This window comes from Syngnathus scovelli, chromosome 14 (assembly GCF_024217435.2).
Source record: "Syngnathus scovelli strain Florida chromosome 14, RoL_Ssco_1.2, whole genome shotgun sequence".
NCBI classification, from domain to species: Eukaryota; Metazoa; Chordata; class Actinopteri; order Syngnathiformes; family Syngnathidae; genus Syngnathus; species Syngnathus scovelli.
In genome coordinates this window covers 12059216-12082787 of record NC_090860.1, presented here as the reverse complement: position 1 = coordinate 12082787, position 23572 = coordinate 12059216, and the positions used below count along the sequence as shown (strand labels likewise).

Here is a 23572-nt window from a genome sequence, read left to right as displayed (position 1 = left end):
AAAGCAGCACCTAATGAATCCCAAACATTCATAAAGATGAGTTCATGAATAATGCAAATATCGATTTTTCTTCCAATTCTGAGATTTTTGTTGTTACAAAGCATGTCCAATCCCCCCTCTCACCTTCCCTGCTTTAGCCGTTGCCGCTTAGCATGCGCTTGACCTTGAGGAATCGATGGCGAGGCGCTACATCCGAGCCGGGGCTCATAAATAACCATAAAGGATGCGGCTGTGGACGGCGGTGGGTCGTCACACGACACCCACGCAGGCAGCCCTCGCTCGCACAAGTGAAGATTAAACCGACCCCTTTCTTCCCTCCACTTCCTCCATCTGTGCACGGTTATCATCACATCGCTCCTATCTTGAACATTTCATATTAGATATGCAAAATTAGAACAAGCTTATAAAAACGGGCCATTACACCAGCCCGAAGACATCTATAAATATCCAAACACAATCGATGCACTTCTATCATAGCGTGTACGCTATTTGCAGTTAGCCCACTTCCAAACAATTTAATTGTGAAACTCATTTTATCTTGTGTGTGTGTGCATTATTTACCACTCTCCCCCCCACTGCGGGGGGGATCTTTCGCCCCGAGGAGCGAAAACAATGCCAAAAAAACAACAGCGTCAGGCGCTGAAATGTGGCAAAAAAAAGTAAGCGAAAAGCGATTACAAGGAGAAAAACGCCAACATCAGCTTAGATATGTGAATTCATGATAACGGGGGGGTTTCAATCTGATCCATTAAAGGAACCCCTCGGAAAATCAGGAACTGTCCTTTTCCCAGCTTGTAATAATTGGAAAAATTGAAACGTTGTGCTGATATGCTGACTTTATTATCGCATGATTCTTTTCTAACTTTTTTTTTTTATCAGTGGCTTTGAGAAACGGCAGCACCAACATTTGTTGCTATCAAAAACTTTAGCGCTCCACAATGTTGTGTGCAAGCAATGTTCATGTTCTCCCTAATACTCCTTTCTTTTTCCGTTTTAAATTCCAGTTTCTCTTATTTCATCTCTTGGCCTGTCGCCTGGTATCTCTTCCACGCTCCGAATATGCCACTGCGAAGTTAATGATTCTCCTGAAGTAGCTTTTTGTTGCTGCACCCTTCAGGCTCTGGGTATGAGATGCTATTGTTCTTGTTGTAGATGCGGAGACGATCGCAATCTGTGAGGAAAAAGAAGAAAAAGAAAAAAAAAAAAACTCTGAAACTTTCCCTGCTCCCCTCACTGGTAATTTTTGCTGCAGCCCTTTTGAAATAAAGTCAGCCTCCAACTTAAATGTACGATATCTCTACATATTTTTAAAAATATACCGTATATTTTTATATATTTTTAAATATATTATATATATTTTTTGGTTAAAGCCACCACCTCCCCTTTTTCTGTCAAAATCCTCTTTTGAACAGCACGTCCCGGAATGCTGCGGCGTCACGCAACTTTTTTTTTTTTTTTCTTTTCAAACTCTACTGCAGTGCAGTAAGAGGGTTATATTGATCTATGTGGAGGCGCTCCCGAAATAGCCACTGTGAGAGTCGCTGAAGGAAAGGAAACATGCGGGATGTTGTTTCGGGTCCCCCCCCCTGATCCGATTCCTGAAGAAGTACCTTAATTCCCCCGCCCCCTCCCACCTCGGAGCTCACCGGGGGATTGTGGTGTGCGTGCAGAGGTCATAAATCACGTTTGTGTCGTTGTCATTAATGATGTGAGGACGCTGCAGCCTGGTGATGATGATGTCAACAACGACAATGCTGCTCAGCCTCTGACGGACTCTTACTGTACGAGAATTTGTCTTTTTAATGCCGACATTGTCCGTCCAGAACATATATTTGCTGATCTGTTCTGCGTAATGCAAGTTGACACCCACGGATGTCAGCAGAATTTTTTATGGAATCCGACTTCCACCTCCCCCTCACACCCACCAGGGCGTCACGGCACATGTTTCGGTCCCGTCGAGCGCTATGCATGTCCGCAAAAGCAGCTCCTTCATTATACTCAGCAGTTTTGACTCTTTTTGCCAAAACGTCTCATGGGACATTTTTGTCTCAGCAAAATCCAAATTTCCTTTTTTTACCCCCCCTCTCTTCTTATTCCTTGTCAATTTTGACCGTTACAAGTATGGATTAAACAACCTTTGATGAGGCAAGCGTGCCTTGTTTACTTCTTCGTCTGCTTCTTCTTCTTCTTCCGCCCACACATTTGGGCTTCAAGCCAGAAAAACAGATTATGGACATTTAGAATATAGAAGGGAAGCAAAAATATGACATGAGAGGCTTCAACGTGGAGATAGATTTCGTACGCCTGCATATCTTCATGCTTAGTTACCTTTACTATGTGGACATAACAAAAAAAAAACAATTCTGCCAATATGCTGGCTGCTTTTTATAGAATGAATGCGTGTTATCTACCTGTTGTCATCAAATGGCGTTTCTGCCGCTAGTGTCTTCGAAGAAATAGATGAGCTCAAAATGGACCCTTCGAACCAAAGTTTCTCGAACTTTTTTGTGAGTCGTAGGCACGTTGGGCAAATTTCACGCTGTTAAATGAAACTGGCTTCAGGAGCTGAATTTTCATAATCTCTTTGAGTAGTTTGTTTTTGAAGGAATCCCTAGAAATGGCTGCTGCTAATCAAAATGGCAGACTTTCTGTGTCCTTGGCATTGGATTTTGAAACTTTTTCGGGGGGGAGTACTCATTATAGACGCACTAAATTCCAATTTACCAAGTGAAACTGACTTCAGGGGCTGAATGATCATCTGACTACTTCTATTGAAGGCAATTCATGCTGGCTTCTTGCAGCGCTTATTAGTCGCAAATACAAAACTTGGCACTAGCCGCTATTCGTGCCATTGAAATGACTTTCTTCACTTTAACCTTAAATGTCTCTAATAAGTCATCCTGACATCACCCCCCCCTAATGAGAACATCTGCTGCATGCCGCACATACACACTGTACTCATCGCTTTGACAAGAAGAAGCTCTGAGTGATGATGTACGATGGACTAATCTGCTATGTTGTCACTTGTGGTCAATAGGTGGAACTCTGTTAGCTTCATGCTAGCCACCTACTGGCTAGCTACCAAATGCTTGTCAACGTGATCATAACGTAGCGCTTTATGTGAGAAGTTTCAAATGCTAACATGGCTTTTTGTGTTAGCATTAGCCACCAATTGGCTGTCTTGTCTGCAAAGTGTTTTTTGATGTGTGTTATGTCTTAATTGCTATATTAGCTTCTTGAGCTAATTGCCAACTTGCCGCCAACTGGCTTGCTGCCGTTTGGTCATCATGTGATAAGTGTCATATCTCGCGCATTATATTTTAACTGCTTTGAATTCTAGCTAGCTAGCTTGGGTGCCTCAGATTAACTCACTACCATTTATTATCATGTATTACTTTAGCTTCTTGCGCTCACTTCTAGCTAACTTAGCATCAAGCAGATCTTTATCTGGCTCTGGTTTGTCCACTGAAGCATCTACCTCAAATTGAAGGGCCAGCAAGTGGAGCAGGTGAATTAATAGTGTAACTGTGTTATGAATGTGTGAAATTGTTGATTTAGTGACCATTACTCCGCTCCTCCAACTCCGGGGGATTTGTTGCCGCAATCCATCTTCCAACTAGCAGCAAACACATTTATCTGATATGCTGCACACCTCCATCCCCCATTCCACTGCACATGTACATGACATGTTTATCTCCTTCGTGGATTGGTCGCTCACATATATTGCAGTAGAGGTGGCAATGCGTAAAGGGAACGCTGCATGTGGATTATTTTGAGGTGACTGATTGTGCTTTGGACACCTTTTTGACTTTGTGGATTATTTCTGGTCATTCTTTCATTTCTATTGTGTAAAGTGGCTGCTATGAATGAAACGATGGGCGATCACATTAATCATAGCATGTGTCAGAAAGCGGATTATGTATGATAACAGTTTTGATCATAGGTGACTAAACGGGTTGGATACAAATTGGAAACAGCCAAAAATGGGCTTGGTAGGCTTAATCTTGGTGACAAGGAGACAAACAGCACCTTGGTGGAGGTAATGATTGCGCGTTAAAAGAACCTTCCGTGTCCCAGTTTTCCCGGGAGCGCCTTGGCCGGCGTCCAGCGTCAAGACAGATGTCCGTCGACCGATCGGTATGCCCTCGCCTCCCTGTGAGTTAAGATCCCGGCTGCCCCTTTTGGCTCCTATTTGGTTATCGATCGCATCGTTTGCATCATCGGTGCGCGCTGAACGATACCGCAGAGGCGGGGGTTGGTCAGTCTTGATGCTGGGGGTTTCTTAATTTAGCTCAAAGTACACTCTGAAGACGAGGCTGAATCTGCCACTTTTGTGCCTGGTGTATTCTCATAGTGGGGGTCATTTGGAGGACATTTCAATCCCTTGATGAAATTTGAAACAATCAAAGCACAACATAAAAACAAATGAGTAGTACGGGAAATAATCTCTAAATTCAATGTTCAACTCGTAACTTTTCAAGAACTGGGCAAGACCTTATTTATATATATTTTTCTTTACCTCTATTTTTTTCTTTACCTCCTTGAGCTACCTTCTTTTCTCCTCTCCTCACATCCATTTCCTGGCTGTTTAATCTTCTTTCTGTTCTCCTCTCCCAGCTACCATCTTTTCTCCTTAATCTCCATCACCTCTCCTCACCTCCTTCTCATCTCCTTGTTAATCTGCCTTTTCTGTTATCACCTCGCCGCTCCTATGCTCCAACAAGCGCTTGCATAACTCTTCCATGACGTGCACACGACAAACACTAGTGCATTTAGTAATTGTAGTGTGTGTGTGTGTGTGTGTCTGCTTTCACCGTGTGTCTGTGTTTTTTTTGGGAAGTTGCATAACATTATCATCAAGGTACAGTCGTCGTAGACAGATCCCAGATCAGTTACAATTTAGCTAATCCACTTTTGGGTCTCTTCTTTATATGATAAACACAGACAATCTGGTTAGCCAAAGCCTTCTTAGCTTTCAAGGTGAGCCCGCCGCCTGCCAAGCTGATTGGCCGTAAGCCCGCGCGTGTATGGACGCAACGGCAGAGTTAAATGTTTGTCTAAAGTCGGCCTTTGTGATCTAAGTCGTCTGCTAGCTGTAAAGACAATTGGTATGGTCCACTTGTATTCAGTGAATGAGGAAGAAGATATTCATTCCTCATAAACCAGGAAGTAGTCTGGAAGTGAATCTTCTCATGTGAAAAAAAAATGGCACAGTCCAGTTGTCTTACATCCTCCTCCAGGCCTTTTACTTTTAAAAAAAAATGCACTTCTAAATTCAACTAGCTAAGAAGCTACTTTCACATATTATGACAGGGAATAAATATTGTCGTCACGCCAGAAGTCTGTCACTAACATCTCATTATATTTTCATCAGCTTAGCAAATTGTCCATTGTCACACTTTGAGGTCATCTGGCTTGTTTTCCGGTAGCTTCTTCCGCCCTTTTTTTAATTTATTTTATATTCTCCTGTGGGATTCTTCCTTTCCAGATACCGAACAGGAAGTCCGCTATAATTATGTTGTTTATTGTGAGGTGACTGGCCCTTTAAAACAACTGCTGCTGTTGTGTGTATGGAGGGGGGGTGATGCGGAAAGATGGGTCAGCTTCATCTCCTAAGTCAAGGTGATGTAAAAGAAACCCCGCTGACTGCCGACCTTTGTGTCTTTGGCCATCTATCATGCTGAGTGCGTCACGCTCATATTCAGCCGAGTATGCGCAAAACGCCGGCCGTCACGGCGCCAAAAATCTGCGCGACTGACATTGTTTTGGCTTGTGCAGACAATCAGATTTTTATTTACGTTTATTTCTATATGTAGCAGGTTTTAAAAAAAAAAAAAAATCATTACAGATCACATTGCTCTTGGCAGAATACAAACACGGACGTTCTTCTCATCCATGTTCTTTTATAATAAAGCATGTTTTGCCCTATAGGGACACGTACCGTATATTTCCAAGAACATTACAGGCATCAACATTCCGACACACTGGGAATGCCGTGGTGGCACCTCAGAGGGGATTAGCGCTGGTGCCGCGTCCCAGCGGGGTAACACCGCTGCTGCTGCGTGGGTTTGATGTGTTTATCACACCAGGCGTTCCCCAAGGCTCCCTATTAGAGCCACTACTGCTGCTTTTCTCCCTTTCTATGACTCCTTTGAAGAATAGCCATTTAATTTGAGTCCCCCTGCCCTCCCTCTCGTCTTCTTTCCTTGTCTGCCTGGCTTCATGTGTGTGTTTGCGCGTATCACGGCGTATCACTCTAGGCTGATTTAGTGCCAAAGGTGCAGGAAATGGAGGTCAGAACTCATCATTAGTGGCCAATGAATGCTTAATTAGGGAAGCAAATGGTGCAGTGCCTCCAGTCAGTGGAGCTGGAGCAGAAATACCAGTCGGTGGCGCCACCCTTTCTTGTTACGACATACGCTGGTACCGCTGCCGCATTCCATGATTTTTTTCGTGTGGCTTCCCATGTGGCTATAGTATTTCAAGAGAGATAAGAAGGAATGATCCGTGCCATTTCATAAAATAATGTAATAAAATAAAAATAGATAAAATAAATAACATTTTGTGTCACTTTAGCCTCATAATCCCAAACTTCAAAATGGGTTTTTAAAGCTAATATTCAATCAACCACCTCAGGTCATGACATAAAATACAGACTAGGGCATGTTATTTTCTACTTGATCTTCCCTTCTGATCCTGCAATCTTCCCTCCTTCCTCCTTCCGTCTATCAAACGTCCTTATCCTTGTTGTGTGCTGACAAGCTCTCAGGCTATTCGCAGAGGGATGGGTGGGGGTAGTGGTGTGTGTGGGGGGGACGACGCTGAAGCCTTTCCTCACGAAGCCCCCCCTGTAATGTCCGAGCAAATTCACTCTGCCGAGCGGTCACCACGGTTGACCCATCTCGGGAAAACAAACCTTGGCTGTTTTAGTTTGTGCATCTGTAATCAACGTGAAACATCTATGGTGTGCAAACACAAGGTCTTGTTGATGTTACGGCAGCTCTCAGAGGACGCCGACATAACCTTGGGCAATATTTTTCAAAAGTAGTTTGTATCCAAACTCCACATTTAGATATCTGGATCTATAAATATATATACAAAATTGACTAATGAACAATAATGATCCGAATAAGGATTCCATACTCATATCAGGGGCAAAGGCTGGGGTCATTTGAATTGACACGCACTCATATTAGTAAAATGTCATCCTTCTTCCCTTATAGATAAATATATTATTATTTTTTATTGTTATTATTTCCCGCATGAACATCTGCCATGACTTCCCTTGCGATCTATTACTGAATTTTGTGACACGCACGCACACACACATGCACGCAGTCATCACAAGTTATGAATAAGTAAAGGCGACACCATGAGAGTTGGAGATGAGCCCAGAGCGAATGACAATCTCTCTTTCTTTCTCCCCCTCCTCTCAAAAAGGAAAATGATTTGTTACTCTTTGTCATTGGTTTCCCTTTGGGCAGGGCAAATGATCCCAGCTAATCAATCTCACTCTGCATTCCTGAGAGGCTTTTTCTTCTACTTTTCCTTTTTCTCCTTTTATGTGCCCTCTAGGGTCGAATTATGTGTTGGCACACGTGTGTGTATTCATGTTGTTTAACCCCAAGACATCAGAAATGGATTCCCTATTTGGATGGAGATCATTATCAAAAAGTAATGAGTTAATCTCTGGATAATATCAAGCGTAAACACACCGAATGGCATCCAAAAATGTTAGCGTGCACACTACATGTTCCTAAAATAAAAAGAAATTAAATTGTCCTTGGGTTACAGCAACACAAAATTTAATCCATTTGTGCAAATTCTGCTTTCGCGTTGGTGTAAGTACTGACGCATTTCTAAAACACACACTTTTCCTGCACAACACACACATTGACAGTGTCATCCTCCCCGTCGCCCAGAGGGTGTCACGGCGGAACGTGACAACTGCCCTAATGAGCTCGCTGGAGTGGGTGACCCTGTTGCCTGGTGGGGAAAGTGCTGTCGCCATAGCGACAAAGAGGATCTAAGTCACGGTGTCATGCAGGTGTTTGAGGACGGGGCGCTATAAAAGACAATTACACCGAAAAACGTCTTCATTTGCTTTTGGGGAGTCACGCACACGAGCGCGTCGCTACATTAGCATGCAAGGCTTCAGCTTGCTTTAGCTGGCTGAGCAGGCGGCCATTATCTTGCCTCCTGGGCTCAACTGTGAGTCATTGTTTTGCTTTCCTTTCAATTATGTCCTTTATATGTAATACAGAGTAGTACTTCTGAAGTCGATTGCCAAATTGTCATTCAAAGAGCCGAGTGGGTGTGACGGGCTTCATGCCGGTGTGTGTCGGTTGCCAATGTACTTGTATTAGCCATAAAATGATGCTTATGCTAGCACAAGTTACTTATCAGTGTCAGCAACAGTGTCTCACAAAAGTGAACACACCCCTCACCCTTCATCTCTGTGAATTGTTACCCGTAGGCAAGCGGGTTAGTGTTTTCAACACTTATACCCAAAAAAAACACAGCCACTTAGTACGTAACAAAGCGCTGGTGTGACAAAGGGAGAGAAACAGGGAGCCTCAAAGTGACGGGTGAGGGTGTATAAGGGGTTTAGAGCTGGAAAAAAAAAGCTTGGGGGGGTTGCTCTCACCGGGTGATGATATGCGGGGTAATGAACTTCTCCACTTTGCGCATCACAGGCGTGACACTCTCCCTTGCTTTGACTGTCAGCCATTTGAGCCCCCCCCCCGCCCCTTCTCCTATCGTGAACGAGGCCTCCTCTAATCTCCTTCCATCCACTCCGTGGCAGCCCAAGTGGAGCCTCCGCTGACTTAAAGCCTGCGTTTCACTTGTCAGCCTAATGGGGGAATTTGTAAGGCGTTTAAAATACGGACCCCCGAGCCATTCCACCCACAACTCCTGAGGTGTCAGGCTGGTGGAACGAGAAGAAGCGTTTCTTGAAAGTTAAGATTCAATCCTTGGACCGGACTCATGTTTTTAGCATGTTGCTGGCTGAGGAACACGAGGAAAACGTTGTTTGACACATTCGATACGCTTGCAAAACCAACCAGTGCTTTTTAAATGTAGTTTTAAAAATACCGCCAAAGGCATATTGCTAGCTATCACATTCGCTAACTAAAGACTGAGCTAGTGCTGTTTACCCAAATGTTCAATGTGGCAACTTGTTACGCCTCAGAACTGCTCTGACAAATAAAATCATAATACTCCGCCAATTTAGAAACATTACTCTTGAGAATACAAGAACATTACAGCTAATTATCTAATAGCATGTGCATAGCAGTTTCTTTTTAACTTAAAGACCATGAGCAAGTACAGTATGCCTGGTGGGATGCGCCACGGTCGTCCAACGCCACCACGCATGTGCGTTGACATCACTTGGCATTGTTGTCCTGCGGCAACAAGAGGCAGGAGTCTCTCATCGCGCATGAATAATTAAAACCTTTGCTTTCCTGCAGGGTCAGCGACCAATAAACAGGCAAGGTCGGAGCGGAGGGGGCGGTGGGGGGGGTGAACTGTGTTTTGAAGCTTATGTGTGTGTGTCGTAGAGATGAAAGTGTGGTGTTGAGATTGCGCGAGGGTGGCGGCGGCGGGAGGGCTGGTACAACGAGGTGATGGCGAGGCATAGGATGAAATGAAATGGCGAGAGGAGTGTTGGCAGTGATTGCAAAACTGGATTGAACTCTTGTTGCAGGGGCTTGTACAGTATTGATTGATGATGACGCCGTTAAAGCAAAAAACCGTGCGGTAGACCTTCGAAAGATTTGATGGCATTCTCAAAGGCGCTACGTTGAAGTGAGTTGAGGAGTTTCGTTAGCAGTTGTGCTTTGCTGCCATCTTGTGGCACCTACAGGCAATTACGCAACTCTGCAAGGAAGCTGCATTTTGCGAATAAATAAATAATGTCTTAAAATTCCACTATGAGCTGCAACAACTGAACTTTTATGCCAGACTAGCATGACCTTGGCTTGGTGTACCTCTCTGTCTCTCGCTCCCTCTCTCATCAATTGGCAGCATCAGGGACGTGTGGATTAGACGCAGGAACAGGAACGTGAAAAGGTTTGGCTGCACAATGCAACGAGCTAGCTGGCATCACGTGCGGGAGGGAACGAGGTGGCGTGTGTGTGTGAAGCCAGTCCAACACTGCTGCCGGGCCTCGCTAAAGGCACAATAAGACCATATCCAGATTGGGGTGTGTGTGTGTGTGTGTGTGTGTGCGTGCGCCCACTGTTCATGTGTGGCTTATGTGATCGCGTGTGAAGTGTACGATAGCTTGTGCCTCCTCGGCGACGTTGTTTTGCAAAAGGCTATCACGGCGCATCATGCTCACCCCTTGAAATCAAACACGCAGACACACACACGCACACATGCTTATCCCCTCCCTTATTGCACGTCTAAAAATAGATCTTCCCCCCTTTTTTTTCCCCTCAATGATCTGTCTGCTTCGTAAAGGCTGCAAGATAGGCAGGGTTAACTGCAGCCCGCCCTCTGAAGTAGGCACACATGCTTTACTTCTTATTGTTTGTATGCCAACTTATCTTTTTGAGGGGGCGGAGCTTAAATTCTCTCTCTCCTTTTAAAATGGGGATTCAACTCCCTTTACGGCAATTTAATCAACTTTATAGTGGACTTAACATATTTTTATTTTAATGCTTTAATTTGTATTATATTTTTTATTTTTATATTATTTATTTTTAATTTTTTTTTTCCTTAAATGCATTTTTCGAGGCCTTTAAATTGGGACTATTTTCAACATACTCAATTTTTGCAAACACGTGCCTCCTCGGCGACCTTGTTTTTCAAAAGGCTATCTCGGCGCATCATGCTCACCCCTTGCAATCAAACACACACACTCGCACACACACGTTTATCCATTCCCCCATTGCACGTCTAAAAATAGAACCCCCCCCATGATCTGTCTGCTTCTCAAAGGTTGTGAGACAGGCTGGGTTAACTGCAGCCCATCCTCTGAAGTACACACACACACATGCACACTTCCCCATTCAGGGTGCAGATGGCAGCCAGTGTGTGTGAGACAAGAGACCCCAGCTTCTCTGCTCATTGACATGCAGGCAGTGCTTCCAGTCTGGAGGAGTGAGCTTGGCACACCAATGCTGTCAAAACCATGTTGCACCTCGCACCCTCCCCCTGTAATCTCCTCCCCTTCCCTCACCTACATTACAGAGCGTAGAGACTCTGATCCGACCCGCCACGCATCAAATACTCACACTTGTCAAGAGTTATCTGAGGTAAGGTGGAGTGCGGACAACACGGACGACCTTAATCCAATTTTAGTCGGGTGAAGCAGCATGCGGCGTCTATATCAAGATACACTCATTGGTTGCGTTGTTGCTAGGCAGGATTTGCTTTGCACAATTATTTATTAGCCCCTTACCCCTACCATTTTATTAAATTATTGTTTTTCATTAAAAACAATTCAAATGTTGTGCCTTAAATGCTTTGTTTTTTTAAATTTTATTTGTACATCTAATTTTTTTTATCCTCCTGACACTTAAGGTTCTGCTCATGCAGCTCAGGGTTGGACTAACCGGGGTTAATGATGGTCCACTTCCTCTCCATTAGACAAGAATTACACATTGTCTCTGTAATGGCGACCAACAAGCCGTGTCGAAACGCGCCACAAACTGTCCCGCCCGAGCCATTTACATTCTACGCCGTGTTAATTAGTCACCTCGTCACTGGTCATGAATCGGGATGATTTCTAATGCCGCCGGTGTGTGCTTGGACGAGCTCACGTCTATCACTCAGCTCAGCCAGCCTTCGATAATAATTGGGTTAGAATAAATGGGCCATGATTTTAGAGAGAAGGGGGGAGGGGGCGAGGAAAAAGAAAAAAAGGGGAGTTTGCTAGCAAAAACAAAGCCAATGACGGTTCAATAACGGAGTGAGCCAAGCGGATTTAGGAGGGATGTGCTCGGAATAAAGATAAACGTGTTGCCATACACCGACTCTGCAGATATGCAAATAAAAAAAAAAAAGTTCATTGCCTTTTAAAGGCTTTAATTGTTGTTTATATGGAAGTTGAATTGCCTTTAGAGAGGCTTTGATTAGTATTAAGTATAAACATGACAAAGTGCCTCACAAAGGTTTCATCCTCCACTTCGCTCTTCACTTTTCTTTTTAAAGCGCTGCATTCCTCGGTACAGAGAAGAGATTAACAGTGTCATCTTTGAGAGCGTCGGCCATGTGTTGCACTCCCCCCCCCCCAAAGTCACACATAATCTGCTTTTCGAAACAATAGCCATCGCGTCGCCTTTCATTGCCATCCGTTTTCAAGCCACAATGACAAGAGGGAGATATTGTGTTGTTGTTGTGGTTGTTTTGCGATTTTTGGACAAAAATAATCCCGTTGAATCTGCACCTTGATCATGTCTTGTCAAGCCACTTTTCTGAACATTCCGTGTAGTACATTTTAGCATGACAACGCTTGCTGACAAGAATATTTACATTTTTTTTTTTTTTTTTACATGAGCATATCTCTCCAAGCCTCTGCAACTATTACTAAGCCACCGAGTCATTGCGAGTTTCATTAATGGCTCAGGATGAACTTTTGAACCCTCGATGCAAACTTAAAAACACACACACACATGCGTGCACAATGTATATTTAATCTCCCCCACAACCAATGAAGGAGAATTATTTATGATGTCAATTTAGACCAATCCATATCTCACGTGTTAGTAAAGGGGCAGCATTTTATTGCCTTTATTATCCTCATTACCAGGTTGCTGGTGTGTAAAATTCACTTTGCTGCCTCTCCAATGACTGCGCCCCATAAATTCAACCTCCTCCTGCTTCCTGCCCCCCCCCCCCCCCCCTCTTGTTCCCGAGCTTTTATTTGTATGGTAATGTTTGAGGAAGACGCGTGGCGCCGAATGACATTCCCGCATTATGCCGAAAACAAACGGCGGCGCGTAGAATACCAACGAGTGCATTTAGGATGTGAGAGCGCAAAGGACGCCGGACGCGCTCTGTGGAATCTGTCACAACGTACAAAGGTTTTCCCAAATGGTCGCTTGAAAACTGTCACAATGTCGTTATCAATTTGAAGTGTTTGTCATCCCTCATCCTGTCTAATTAAACAGGCGCCGCCAAAATCAAAAAGTAGCCGACGGCGCTTTAATCTTGAGCAGGTGCACAAACAGGCAAAGGGAAAATGGAAGGAGGGAACACGTGTTAAGTGGAGACAAGGCTTACAAAATGGCTGCCATGACAACCTGCCGCAGGTATGAAGTGACTTGCCTGTTGCATAACACAGCCAAATTGGCAAGCACTCAGCCTCTCCGCAATCCCATTAAGCGACGGCAGCTTAAGTTTTATCAGCCGTAATCAAGAGAGCCATTTATAATGACGCCGACGTTAGGCCGGCTCCATTTTCTGCCTCTGCTCTGACCTGACGGCTCTTTTAACCGCTCATACATCTTTTTTTGTCATACTTTGCCCATTTTACATTCACATTGATTTTGGTGTCAAGTTAAATCCTCACTGTCATTTATTTTTGCTGGTCCAAAAAAAATATATATATTCAACAAAAATTGCTGAGAGGCCACCCTCAGGCCTGACATGACCCCATGACCCCGGTCTTTTCTCCCACACCCCACTTTGGCCTCTGAAGTGACAGAAAACGGCGAGAGAGGTTGCTGATGCTTTGATAAGCTTGTTGTTTGACACGCTGGTGACGTGGGAGATCAACACGCCCATCTCAAGAGAGATTTGATGGACGGAATTCTCCTGGACATTCATGCTGACCTCAGCTCGACCCAAAAAGTGCTGATTCATGGTGTCAGGAGAGTCACCCTCACCGAGTCATTTTGTGTTTTGTTCAAAATGGCTTCAGGCAAATTTTCAAAGCTTTGGAATGAAACAAATAGATTTGAAAGTACTCAACGCTAATTCGGGGCATAAAGTTAAGCCCCTAGATTCGAGAAAACTATTAAGCCAGTCTACCTTTTTTTTTTTTTTTGGAGACAAAGCGGTCTACCTCCATTTTGATGAATTATGCAGTTTGCGGCTCATGCCAAACGTTTTCGGGGATTTGGCTCGCTCGCCGCTGTAGTAAACACTGCATGATTTATCAAATACTCAATGCGGCTTGAACGTCTGCCGCTGAGGACGGCGGCGAGGAGGCAAGCCAGGGATTGCTCCAAAGTCGCCCTTCTAATGGTGACATCCCTGCCCGGTGAGCTCATGTTTTGCCAGTGAGGAGCCGAGCCTCCTTCAGGTGTCGTTTGTTTCCTTCCGCTCGGCGTGCTCCCCGCCTTGGCTCTGTTGTGATCTCATGTTGACTCACGGCGCAGCGCTGATGTCATCTGCATGAATGTTTGAGGAGAAATTTCACACCCTGTTTCAATCGGATGACAATCCCGAGCGTGCTTCCAAAACTTTGAAAAATTGAAAGTGATTTCTTCTTTTTTGGCTGCCGTGGTCTTATTGTTTTCCCGATTCTAATCCATCAGGATTAGCGGGTGGCACGGCGGCTAGCACATCACAGTTCTGAGGCCACGCCAATCGTTGGTCTCCATGTGTGACTGTGGCTGGGTTCAAACGATGGCTCCGCGCATGTGTGCTTAAAACGCCAAGTCTGGCTCTGCACAAGCGCTGCTGCTGCTGCTGCCGCAGGGCACGACTGCGGGCCAAAGCTGCTCGCTTGCTTGCTTGAGTCATGTGCGCCCAAATCTGTGTTTAGAGGGAGAACAGCTTGTCTCCAGTTGTGCCTCCTCGGGCCATGTGAGTGCTTCCAGAATCGCTCTGTATTTATTTATTTTTTTCACGTATGGAAGATAAACCAAGAGAGTGGAAAATATACATAGCAACATTTTGTTTAGAGGTCATTTGGTGACCCAGTTGAGTTGTAATGTGTGACTCAGATTGCCCGATCATGATAGCAACTTCACCACTGCGGTTAATTAATGATGAATGAAGTCAGCATGACTTTGGATGATGACCTAAGCTGAATGGCTCATTGGGTCACGGTTACGTCATCGTTTATTTTGATGCTTTCATATAAACAACATAGGCAAGCCGCAGCCCAATGATAAAGTCAACAGAGGAAGCCCAAAAAATGAAGCTTCAAATTTGCTTCATGAACCAGTTGCGTATATTCATTTCCTCTAGATGGCACTGTTGTAATAAATGTGTTTATGAAATGCCAAGTCAGCGTGCTTTCAGCCCAATTTTGAACAGCGAGTGCCAACTAGAAGAGTAAAAAAAAAAAAAAAAGTGTCATTAGAAAATGCCCCTTCGGCAGGTAGTGCCAGCCATCTGTTAACAGAGCAATTTGCTATTGATCCTAGAATACCAATAAGGCCTTTCTTTAAGGATTCCACTACATCAGCAGCCAACGCTGGATTGGTCGAAAGCTGCATAATGAGCTTCGACTTGTCTCTCCTCGCACGGACAAACTAACTAATCCCAACCATTGCCCCTTATTTGTCACTTAGTCGTGTCGTCCCCAATACGCTAACAGTATAAATATGCTAACAATGCTACTAATTACCTTCCCAAAGCTAATATGCGTTTACTGCATCCTCCATCGAGCTTATGGTTGTCAATTCCAAGACGCCAAGATGTGCAAAGGCGTTTCATCTGCTCGTCCGCTGCGATGTTCTCACAGCCTCTTGGCTGTGACGCCTCTTGGCACACCTTATTACCGAACTCGAATGCGTGTGAGCTCGCGTTTTGGTTGTGGGGAGATTTCTCACTCTAATTAACGCCTTGCTGAAGCAACCCTCGTTTCTGATTTTGTAGTTGCTATTTTTTATTTTTTCAGACACTAAATCAAAGGAACCCTGGCAACGACGACTGTGTTCAATTGTGGGTCATCTCGGGATAATGCTACACATTAGCACGCTATTGCGATTGTTTGTGTGACAAAGCTAGTGCTGGCCATTAACGATGCGCTGCAGTTTTCCGGAAATAGACTTTAAAAAATATATATAAACATAATGGCTAACATTCTCATATTAAGTTCAGGACGCAAAACAGACTTAAATCGACCAAGTGAAATCTGGTATCTGTTTTCATTTTATCTTTGTCAATTGAGATAATTTTGGCGTTTCCGTTGAAAGATTTGTTCCATGCGCTTATTCAGCATTTGAATGGGAGAAGATTTCCCCAAGGGTTTCGAAATGGTGAACTGCGTGTCATCCGCATTGACAAAGATATTTTTGTTCCTCACTGTCTGAGTGTCGAACAATTGAGGACATAGAACAGACCCTAGGGGGACTCCGCATGTCGCTATATTGGTTTTCTTGGTTTGTCTGCAGTTTGGAAAGAAAATTACCTTTTTAGCAGCTGTCTCAGGGTTAGGGTGGGTTAGGGTTACACATTTTTCAATTTTAGACCTGCTCACTAATGATTATTTTTTATTATAAATTGATGAATCACATTTTTAATCATTTCTATCCAAATTCCCACCCGCAAAAACAAGACATTATTTCAAATTGAAAGTGCAAGCAAAAGCAACAAGCAAACACACAGCCTCAATGTATCACTTTTGCTTCAAAGCTGGTCCCTTGAAAATCATAAAATGTGGCATCAATAAAACCCCTTTGAGCTGCACCGTTTGGTGAAAGCATCACAATGAGACAAGAAGCTTTAGGTGGAAGAAAAGGTGAGAAGAGCAACAGACTGCAGAAAAGAAAACAGAGCAAGAAAGATGTGAGGTAGATTCAGAAGCCAGAAAAAAAAAATGTTGGATCAGTGGCAGCCTGTGGAAATGTATCTGGTTCAAACAGAGTCCAAAGGTAAAGCGCAGGCAGATAGATTAGATGATGAAGCACACACAATGACACCATCCCACATTGTGTAATCTTACAATTCCCGCAGGATTTGCACAAAAAAAATGTTGTGATATGTCTCTTATTTCCTGTATATATTCTTTTTTTTTTTTTTTTAATTCCCCTTCTACACATTGCTCACAGGATGTCAATTTTCTCCGAGCCTCTGTGGCACATTGCGGTGATTCATATTCTCGGGCTGTACGAGAGTGTATTTTAGCGTACCGGCCGGCCCTTAAATGAATATCAATACTTGTGTCTCCTCCGTCTTTCCCGCTGCTCCATATCAAGTCCAATTGTCCTGCCAATGTTCCCTGCGTCTGATTAAGGCCTGCCAGCCGTTGATTTTTATTGGTCGCGTAATGGTGCAAAACCTAAACATTAATCAGAAACAATGGAGCCGTGTCTCGTACGAGGCTATTAGGCGCCGCGGAGGGCGGGAATCGGTGGACCGAGGCAGGCGGGCGTACAAAGTAGGCGTCGGAATGAACTGTCACTTCTGCGGCGAAATGAGCATTGTTACTGGAAGGAAATTGTTTTTGTTTGTTTATGGCGACCGGGGTGCCGCATGACAATGTAATCTAATGAGAGCCAAGACACCAAGTCAAAATGTTCGACTTCACAAACGACACAATGTTTGTTGACTCAAATGCACAGGGAGACCAAATATTACTTTTAATATGTGTTCAATGTGACCCTGAGCTGATGGACCATTGAGAAAAATAATCAAATCTGAGTGTCATCAGATCCAAATTTTTTGTTTGGGTCCATCGTGTCCTCGTCCAGGTGTAGACCATCCCACAGTGAACCTGTGCTTTTGCCAAATCTGCGTATAATCCGCTAATGTTCTTAATCCCTCGGGGCGGGGTCACATTTTTTAAAAAATAGATGAGAAATTAATCTTCTATCAGGTAGAGCAATCTGTCAATGCCACTGAGTAATATTTGCCACCCCCCATACTCAAACCCTTCTGTCATGTGCTCTAAACGGGAACACCAAAACCGAAAATCTCCCTTTTGTCCTTGAAGCCATCATTCAAATGATTGGAAATACGGTGTCCATACAATCCAACGTCGTGGAGCGACCACTGATGGGCAAAAACGCTGACTTGCACATTCCTAGTTTGATCGCAAATGTATTCCTGGCGCTGTCCATTTACGTCGGATTAGATTGTCTTGCAGAGCCACTAAGCCATGTTCACATCCACATCGGTGTACCATGGCGTCACCCCCACAACATATGTGTGCATCCAAATCCTCTCTTTTGTCTGTGTAGAATTTGAATTACATATTCTAAAAGCGGGATGTGGTTTTTGCTCCTAAAATAGCTCGCTGGCCTCTAGTGCAGTTGTCACGGTGGCTCACTGCCGCTGAGGCGATTATTAGGACCACCTGAAAAATCCACTACGATTGTCATGCAATGTTAATGCCTTCTGAAAGTCACTTTGGACGTCAATATTTTTATGATACGATCGGGGGTTGAACAGGGGTGTGTAGACTTTTGATATGCACGTTCACACTGATGTGAAAATCTAAAAATAAGATTAGTGCAATTAGGTTGGGTGCGTAAGCGTCACTAATGAAGTGAGTCAAATGTGAGTTCAGGTAGTCTGTGTGATCCGTGCCAAGTACTGCATAATGTAAAAAAAAAAAAAAAAAAATGCATAGCAGCGTGCCTAATCGCATTGCGCCACAGCCCAATTATTTCTGCCACTCGGCCTGACGTTTGAGAGGCGAGCCAAGGAACGCTACCACCGGATCTAAAGGCGTCAAAATGCATACCGGCTCTCCACTTGTCATGGTGATGGAGGCTGATTGCTCCTCCATTTTGTCACACTTGTAAACTGTGAGCAACAAGAGTGTGTAACATCAAAGTTCTTTTTTTTTTTTTCTTTCTCTTTTTTCTTTAGTTTTTCAAGTTGAGGAAAGAGCTTCCTGTGCTGCCACTCAAATTCTCCTAACTTTGCAGAGTCACGCTGGCGAGAGGACTTGGCAAGTATCTTTTTTTTTTTCTTTTTCTGTTTTATCCCGAAGGAGGGCCAGCCCTTCCTCTGTTTTTCCTCTTCTCGTCCGCTGTTGACCTTCAGGGAGCAAACCTTCTCCTCATCAATCCCGGCTCGCTCCTCTCGCAAATGAGAGGTGAAAGGTGGAGGCGAGTGGACCAAAAATGGGCTGATGCTCATTTCTGGGCTGAGGGCCAAATTCCAAATTGGGACATTAATGCATTCGAAGAATTAAGAAGCATAATATAGCAGAACATTTAAAAAAAAAAATCCTTTCAAAATAAATTACAGATAATATAAAATAAGCGTTACTTAAAGTTAGTTATTTTTAGACTCATTTAAAACGCTCTATTATAAATAATGTATTTTTTTAATAAATTTGCATGCAACTAGTGTTATGCCCCCTTGTGGTATGTTAAAGAATCACTGAATCAAATGCGTAGAAAATGTCCAACAGTTAAACATGCTAAAAACGACACACAAACTTGTTGGGCATACAAAATTTTGAAAATTTTCCTTGAAAAAAATCAATCAATCAATTACTCAATCAATTAATTATCAAATAAAAATCTGTGACAAACTTTGAAGGTCAACCACATGACAGCTGGAACATTAACAGTCACAACAGACCTCGCCTCCACCTAATGTAAGATCGGTAATTCGCTGTTTGACAAATATGAGATACTACTTAACTATCTTGCTGCTGTTTTGGTTAGCAACAGAGTTCAAATGGGGTTCAGCCATTAACTCTTTAATGTCCATGTGTACAAAATTGCATCTCTGAGCTGAAATAATTACAGTTGCCACATGTGGAAGGTATATATTTTTCTTGTGTGCAGAGAAATAGAGCACCCAAAAGTATGATGCAGTATTTATCAAATGAAAAATTTCCCCCATAGTGTCAGTCAAAAGTGACCTCATGATTTTAAAGGCAAATCTTAAATCACATTCGAGGGCTCAGGCGTACCTAATTTTGTGTCCGCTGCATACACAAAATGCATCAGTGATGCGGCACCACCCGTGTAAAAGGTGTGTCCCGCAGTGGAGTGGGCGTGGCTACTGCGCCAACGACACACACACACACACACACGCACACAAATGCATACAGTAAGCCAGCCATCGCACAAAGAAAGAAAAACCCTGCGCTTCACACACTGGTAGTGTACATGAATCCCACTTTTTATTTGCTCGTCATTCCTTATTCGGATGTCTTTTTGGATACATTTTCAAACCATTCTTTGAAAATCAAAGCAAAACTGTAGCACCAGAGCATTTTTTTTATTTTAATTAAAAAAAATGTCAATTTGTGCTATTTTTCTTATTTGGAGCTGTGTATGGGAGGGGGCATTTAAAAAAAAAATTCTTCATTTTCCCATAGTTGGAAGAAAGCTGTCCATATGCACTTTTTTATTCATTGAAATCACAATAAATGCATTTTTAAAAAAATGGCCATTAGCGTCCAAGCAGGGGAAATAAGCTTCTCATTGATGGTGAATATTTTTATATTTTATATATCTATATATAGTATATATATATAGATATATATATATACATTTATATTTTATATATATTTATATTTTATATATGTATACATTTATGTCATGTCTATATACAAGTATGGCACTTGATTACACAAAAAAAGCGGGAAAAAAAGAGAATCATAAAAATCTGTGGGCGCTTTGGTGTGTCCTACACAACAACAAAAAAAAGACATGAAGGTGAAGTCACAGACGTTTGCGTTTGCAGCAACGGTTGATAGAAGTAAGCAATGGAGCGGCTCTTATGTTTAAGGTCAAGTGGTGTGACACAGGCAACAAAAAATATGTTTATATATTCATATATGGATATGGATCTATTAGTGTCCTTTTTACTGGTGCCGTTTAACTACAGATAGAGATGAAGTGGGAAGAAAAAGCACATTTTTGGATTAAGCTTTTAGGTGTTTTCCTCTTTTCAGTGCATTTTCAAGAGGGCACACCCAAAGCAATTTAATGAGCATATTGTGGCTTTGGTTGCCATCACCACCACTCAAAAGTATGTTCCTTTAAAAAATGTATTCCCATGACCACAGGTGTACCTAATGAATTGTCCAGTGTGTGTGTGTGTGTAGTAGACACATGGTTGCTCTGACGGAGTACAAACTCCAAAAGATGCCTCTGTGCAATCATAAGCATAATTTAGCAAGCCGGCACACGCGTTAGTAATCCAAGCATGGAATTTATGGAAAGAAAAGGGAAAAGCAAACTTGCCCACTGGTGAAAAGTCGTGACACGTATTCAGGCGTGCGTAATAGTCAGAAGTTCCAAACGCGCAAGGAGGATGGCTGGAGCAAGGAGGAGGGTTGTGTGTGTGTTGGGGGGGGGGGGGGGGGGTTGCTGTCCTCTTTAGACGTAAGCCGAGTCGCTGGACTGCGTGCGCCCGAAATTGGGCACGCTCATCCGCGGCAGGTCTTTGTTCCGGATTTCGTAGATGGACTTCCGGCGGGCCTGCACGCCGCGCACGGCCGTCTTGATCTTGCGCCAGCCCAGGTGATTGAGCTCGGCCAGGTTGAGCACCACGCAGAAGCCGCTGACGGCGAACATGAAGACCAGGAAGACGGTCTTCTCGGTGGGCCGCGACACGTAGCACTCGACGTCCTTGATGCACGGGTAGCGGTCGCACTCGTAAACGGAGGGCACGTTGAAGCCGTACAGGAAGTACTGGCCCACCAGGAAGCCGATCTCCAGCGCGTTGCGGAACACCACCTGGATGATGTAGAAGCGCGAGATGCCCTCCTGCCGCCTCATTTTGGACTTTGTAGTTCTGGCGGCCGCCGAGTTGGGCATCTCCTTCACCTCCAGACAGTCGGGCTCGGACTCCTTGGTGGAGTTGTCGGTGTTTTGCAGCACCACGCCGTTGACCACCGTGTTCTTGATCTTCTTGGCCGAGTCGTCGCCCCCGCCGATGCCGCCCCCCCCTCCTCCGCCGCCGCCGCCGCCGAGCATGCTGCGCTTCAGCAGCGAGTCCGGCTCTTTGTCCAGCGTCAGGTAGACGGTGGAGTAGCGCCTCTCCTTCTGCTTGGCCGACTGGTGCACCGAGTAGGTGATGAAGCACAGGCTGGGCGTGCACACCATGATGATCTGGAAGACCCAGTAGCGGATGTGCGAGATGGGGAACGCCTTGTCGTAGCACGCCTGGTTGCAGCCCGGCTGCAGCGTGTTGCACACGAACATGGTCTGCTCGTCATCGTACACCGTCTCCCCGACGATGGCCACGATCAGGATGCGGAAGATCACCACCACCGTCAGCAGGATCCTTTTTCAATAAGGAGGAAAAAACAAGTGAAAACAAGTGAACTCATTTTAGAGAGGACAACGGCGCACGTCGAGTGCCTTTTGCGCACGGGAGCTGTCCAGTGCTGAAACACTTTTCTGTCTTACCGTCTAACCCTAATTCAACATCTATAGTGCAAACCACAACACAAAACGCACGAAGACGACCAAGGGGGGCACAGACAGGGTCCTGTGGGAGGGGTGGTTCACAAGACAGAAGCTGGGGGACTATGGACCATGCTAAAGACGATCCTGGAGGCTGCTGCGGTCTCTCCGGTCCTTCTTCTCGCCTTACCTTCCTATCATAGTAGAGTGCTGCTGGACAGCAGCCTCCAGGAGCCTCTCTAGTATAGTCCATTCCCCCATTTCTGAGCATCCGGAGGAGCAGAAGAGGGCACAAGTGGTGGTGGTCCAGCAGGCTTCCCCCCCTTCCCAAAAAAATTAAAAAAGATCTTTTTTGGAGTGTTTTACTTCCCCCCAAAAAAGAGTCCAAGCCTGGCGTCAGAGCGCATCCCGCCGCGCCGAGCGTCTCTTTGTCTGCCTGCGCGTCCCGCTGCGTGTGCCGCGCGCTTCCACCGCCTCACCGCCGCCGCCACGTTGCCCCCCGTCATGTGGTGGTGGTGAAGGCAGCAAGTTGGGGGGGAGTAAGGGGGAGGGGGTTGACTTGCAAGCCCTCCGACGTGCACGGTCCTCACATCGGGTGTGCGCGCCGAGGGGAGCTCGCGTTGAATGTCTTTGCCAGCGTTAATCCGCCTTTAAGTACTGCCCCCACCACCTCCTCTTCCTCCCTGCTCCTCCTCCTCCTCCTCCTCCTTGCGCAAGCGTGGGGCTTCTGGTTCGGAGTAATTCACTTCACTTGAACATAGAATGCAATTTATGCACCAGGCAGGCACAGTTAAGTGTGCTGCATGAGGGCCAATTATGCCATTTTCTTTCCATATCATTCAATGAAAAACAATTTCATTTTACACAATGGTAGGAAAATTAATTCATTATTTATTATGGTTTATAATTTATTTTTATAAATATATTTTTAATGAAAATGGGTCAAAATATGAAGTATGGCATTAATCTACGTGGTGGCAGATTAGAACTGATGTTTTTGATTTTACACGCCGGCGGATCTGCAAATTAATTATAAAAATTATATATTTATATTATATATAATGAATTATATAAATTATAGTGCAATTATATCGCAATACTGAACATTGACTTGACAGTAATAATATTAAACCTTTGAATTTGTTTTTTATCATCATTATCATCATAGTCGGGCTTTGTCCATCAATGTGCCAAAAGAGATTAGGCAAGTCACATGACCACCTGTGTTTTCCCTCAATGAAACATGGCGCCGTGGCTTATCCTCGCCGCTCGCTCTAATCTTTTCTAATTCAAAACTTTAATAACCGTTATTCGCCAATCACGTGAACAAAGGCCACTCT

The 23572-nt window shown here is 44.3% G+C and overlaps 1 protein-coding gene and 1 long non-coding RNA gene across 3 annotated transcripts in view; one reads left to right on the top strand and one right to left on the bottom strand.

Moving 5' to 3' along the window:
* Window positions 1-20730, top strand: part of LOC125980631 (uncharacterized) — a 28727-nt gene extending 7997 nt beyond the window's left edge. For both annotated transcript variants that reach the window (XR_011088067.1, XR_007485694.2), the window contains one exon: window positions 18724-20730. This is a non-coding gene — a long non-coding RNA (uncharacterized lncRNA). The remainder of the gene's footprint in view (window positions 1-18723) is intronic.
* On the bottom strand, window positions 19975-22876 carry LOC125980630 (gap junction delta-2 protein). The gene is made up of 2 exons (XM_049740003.1): window positions 22423-22876; window positions 19975-22110 (listed from the first exon to the last, which is right to left on the bottom strand). The coding sequence occupies exons 1-2, from the start codon at window positions 22491-22493 to the stop codon at window positions 21201-21203; spliced, it is 981 nt and encodes a 326-aa protein (XP_049595960.1). The 5' UTR covers window positions 22494-22876; the 3' UTR covers window positions 19975-21200.
* Window positions 22877-23572: the final 696 nt, after the last annotated feature.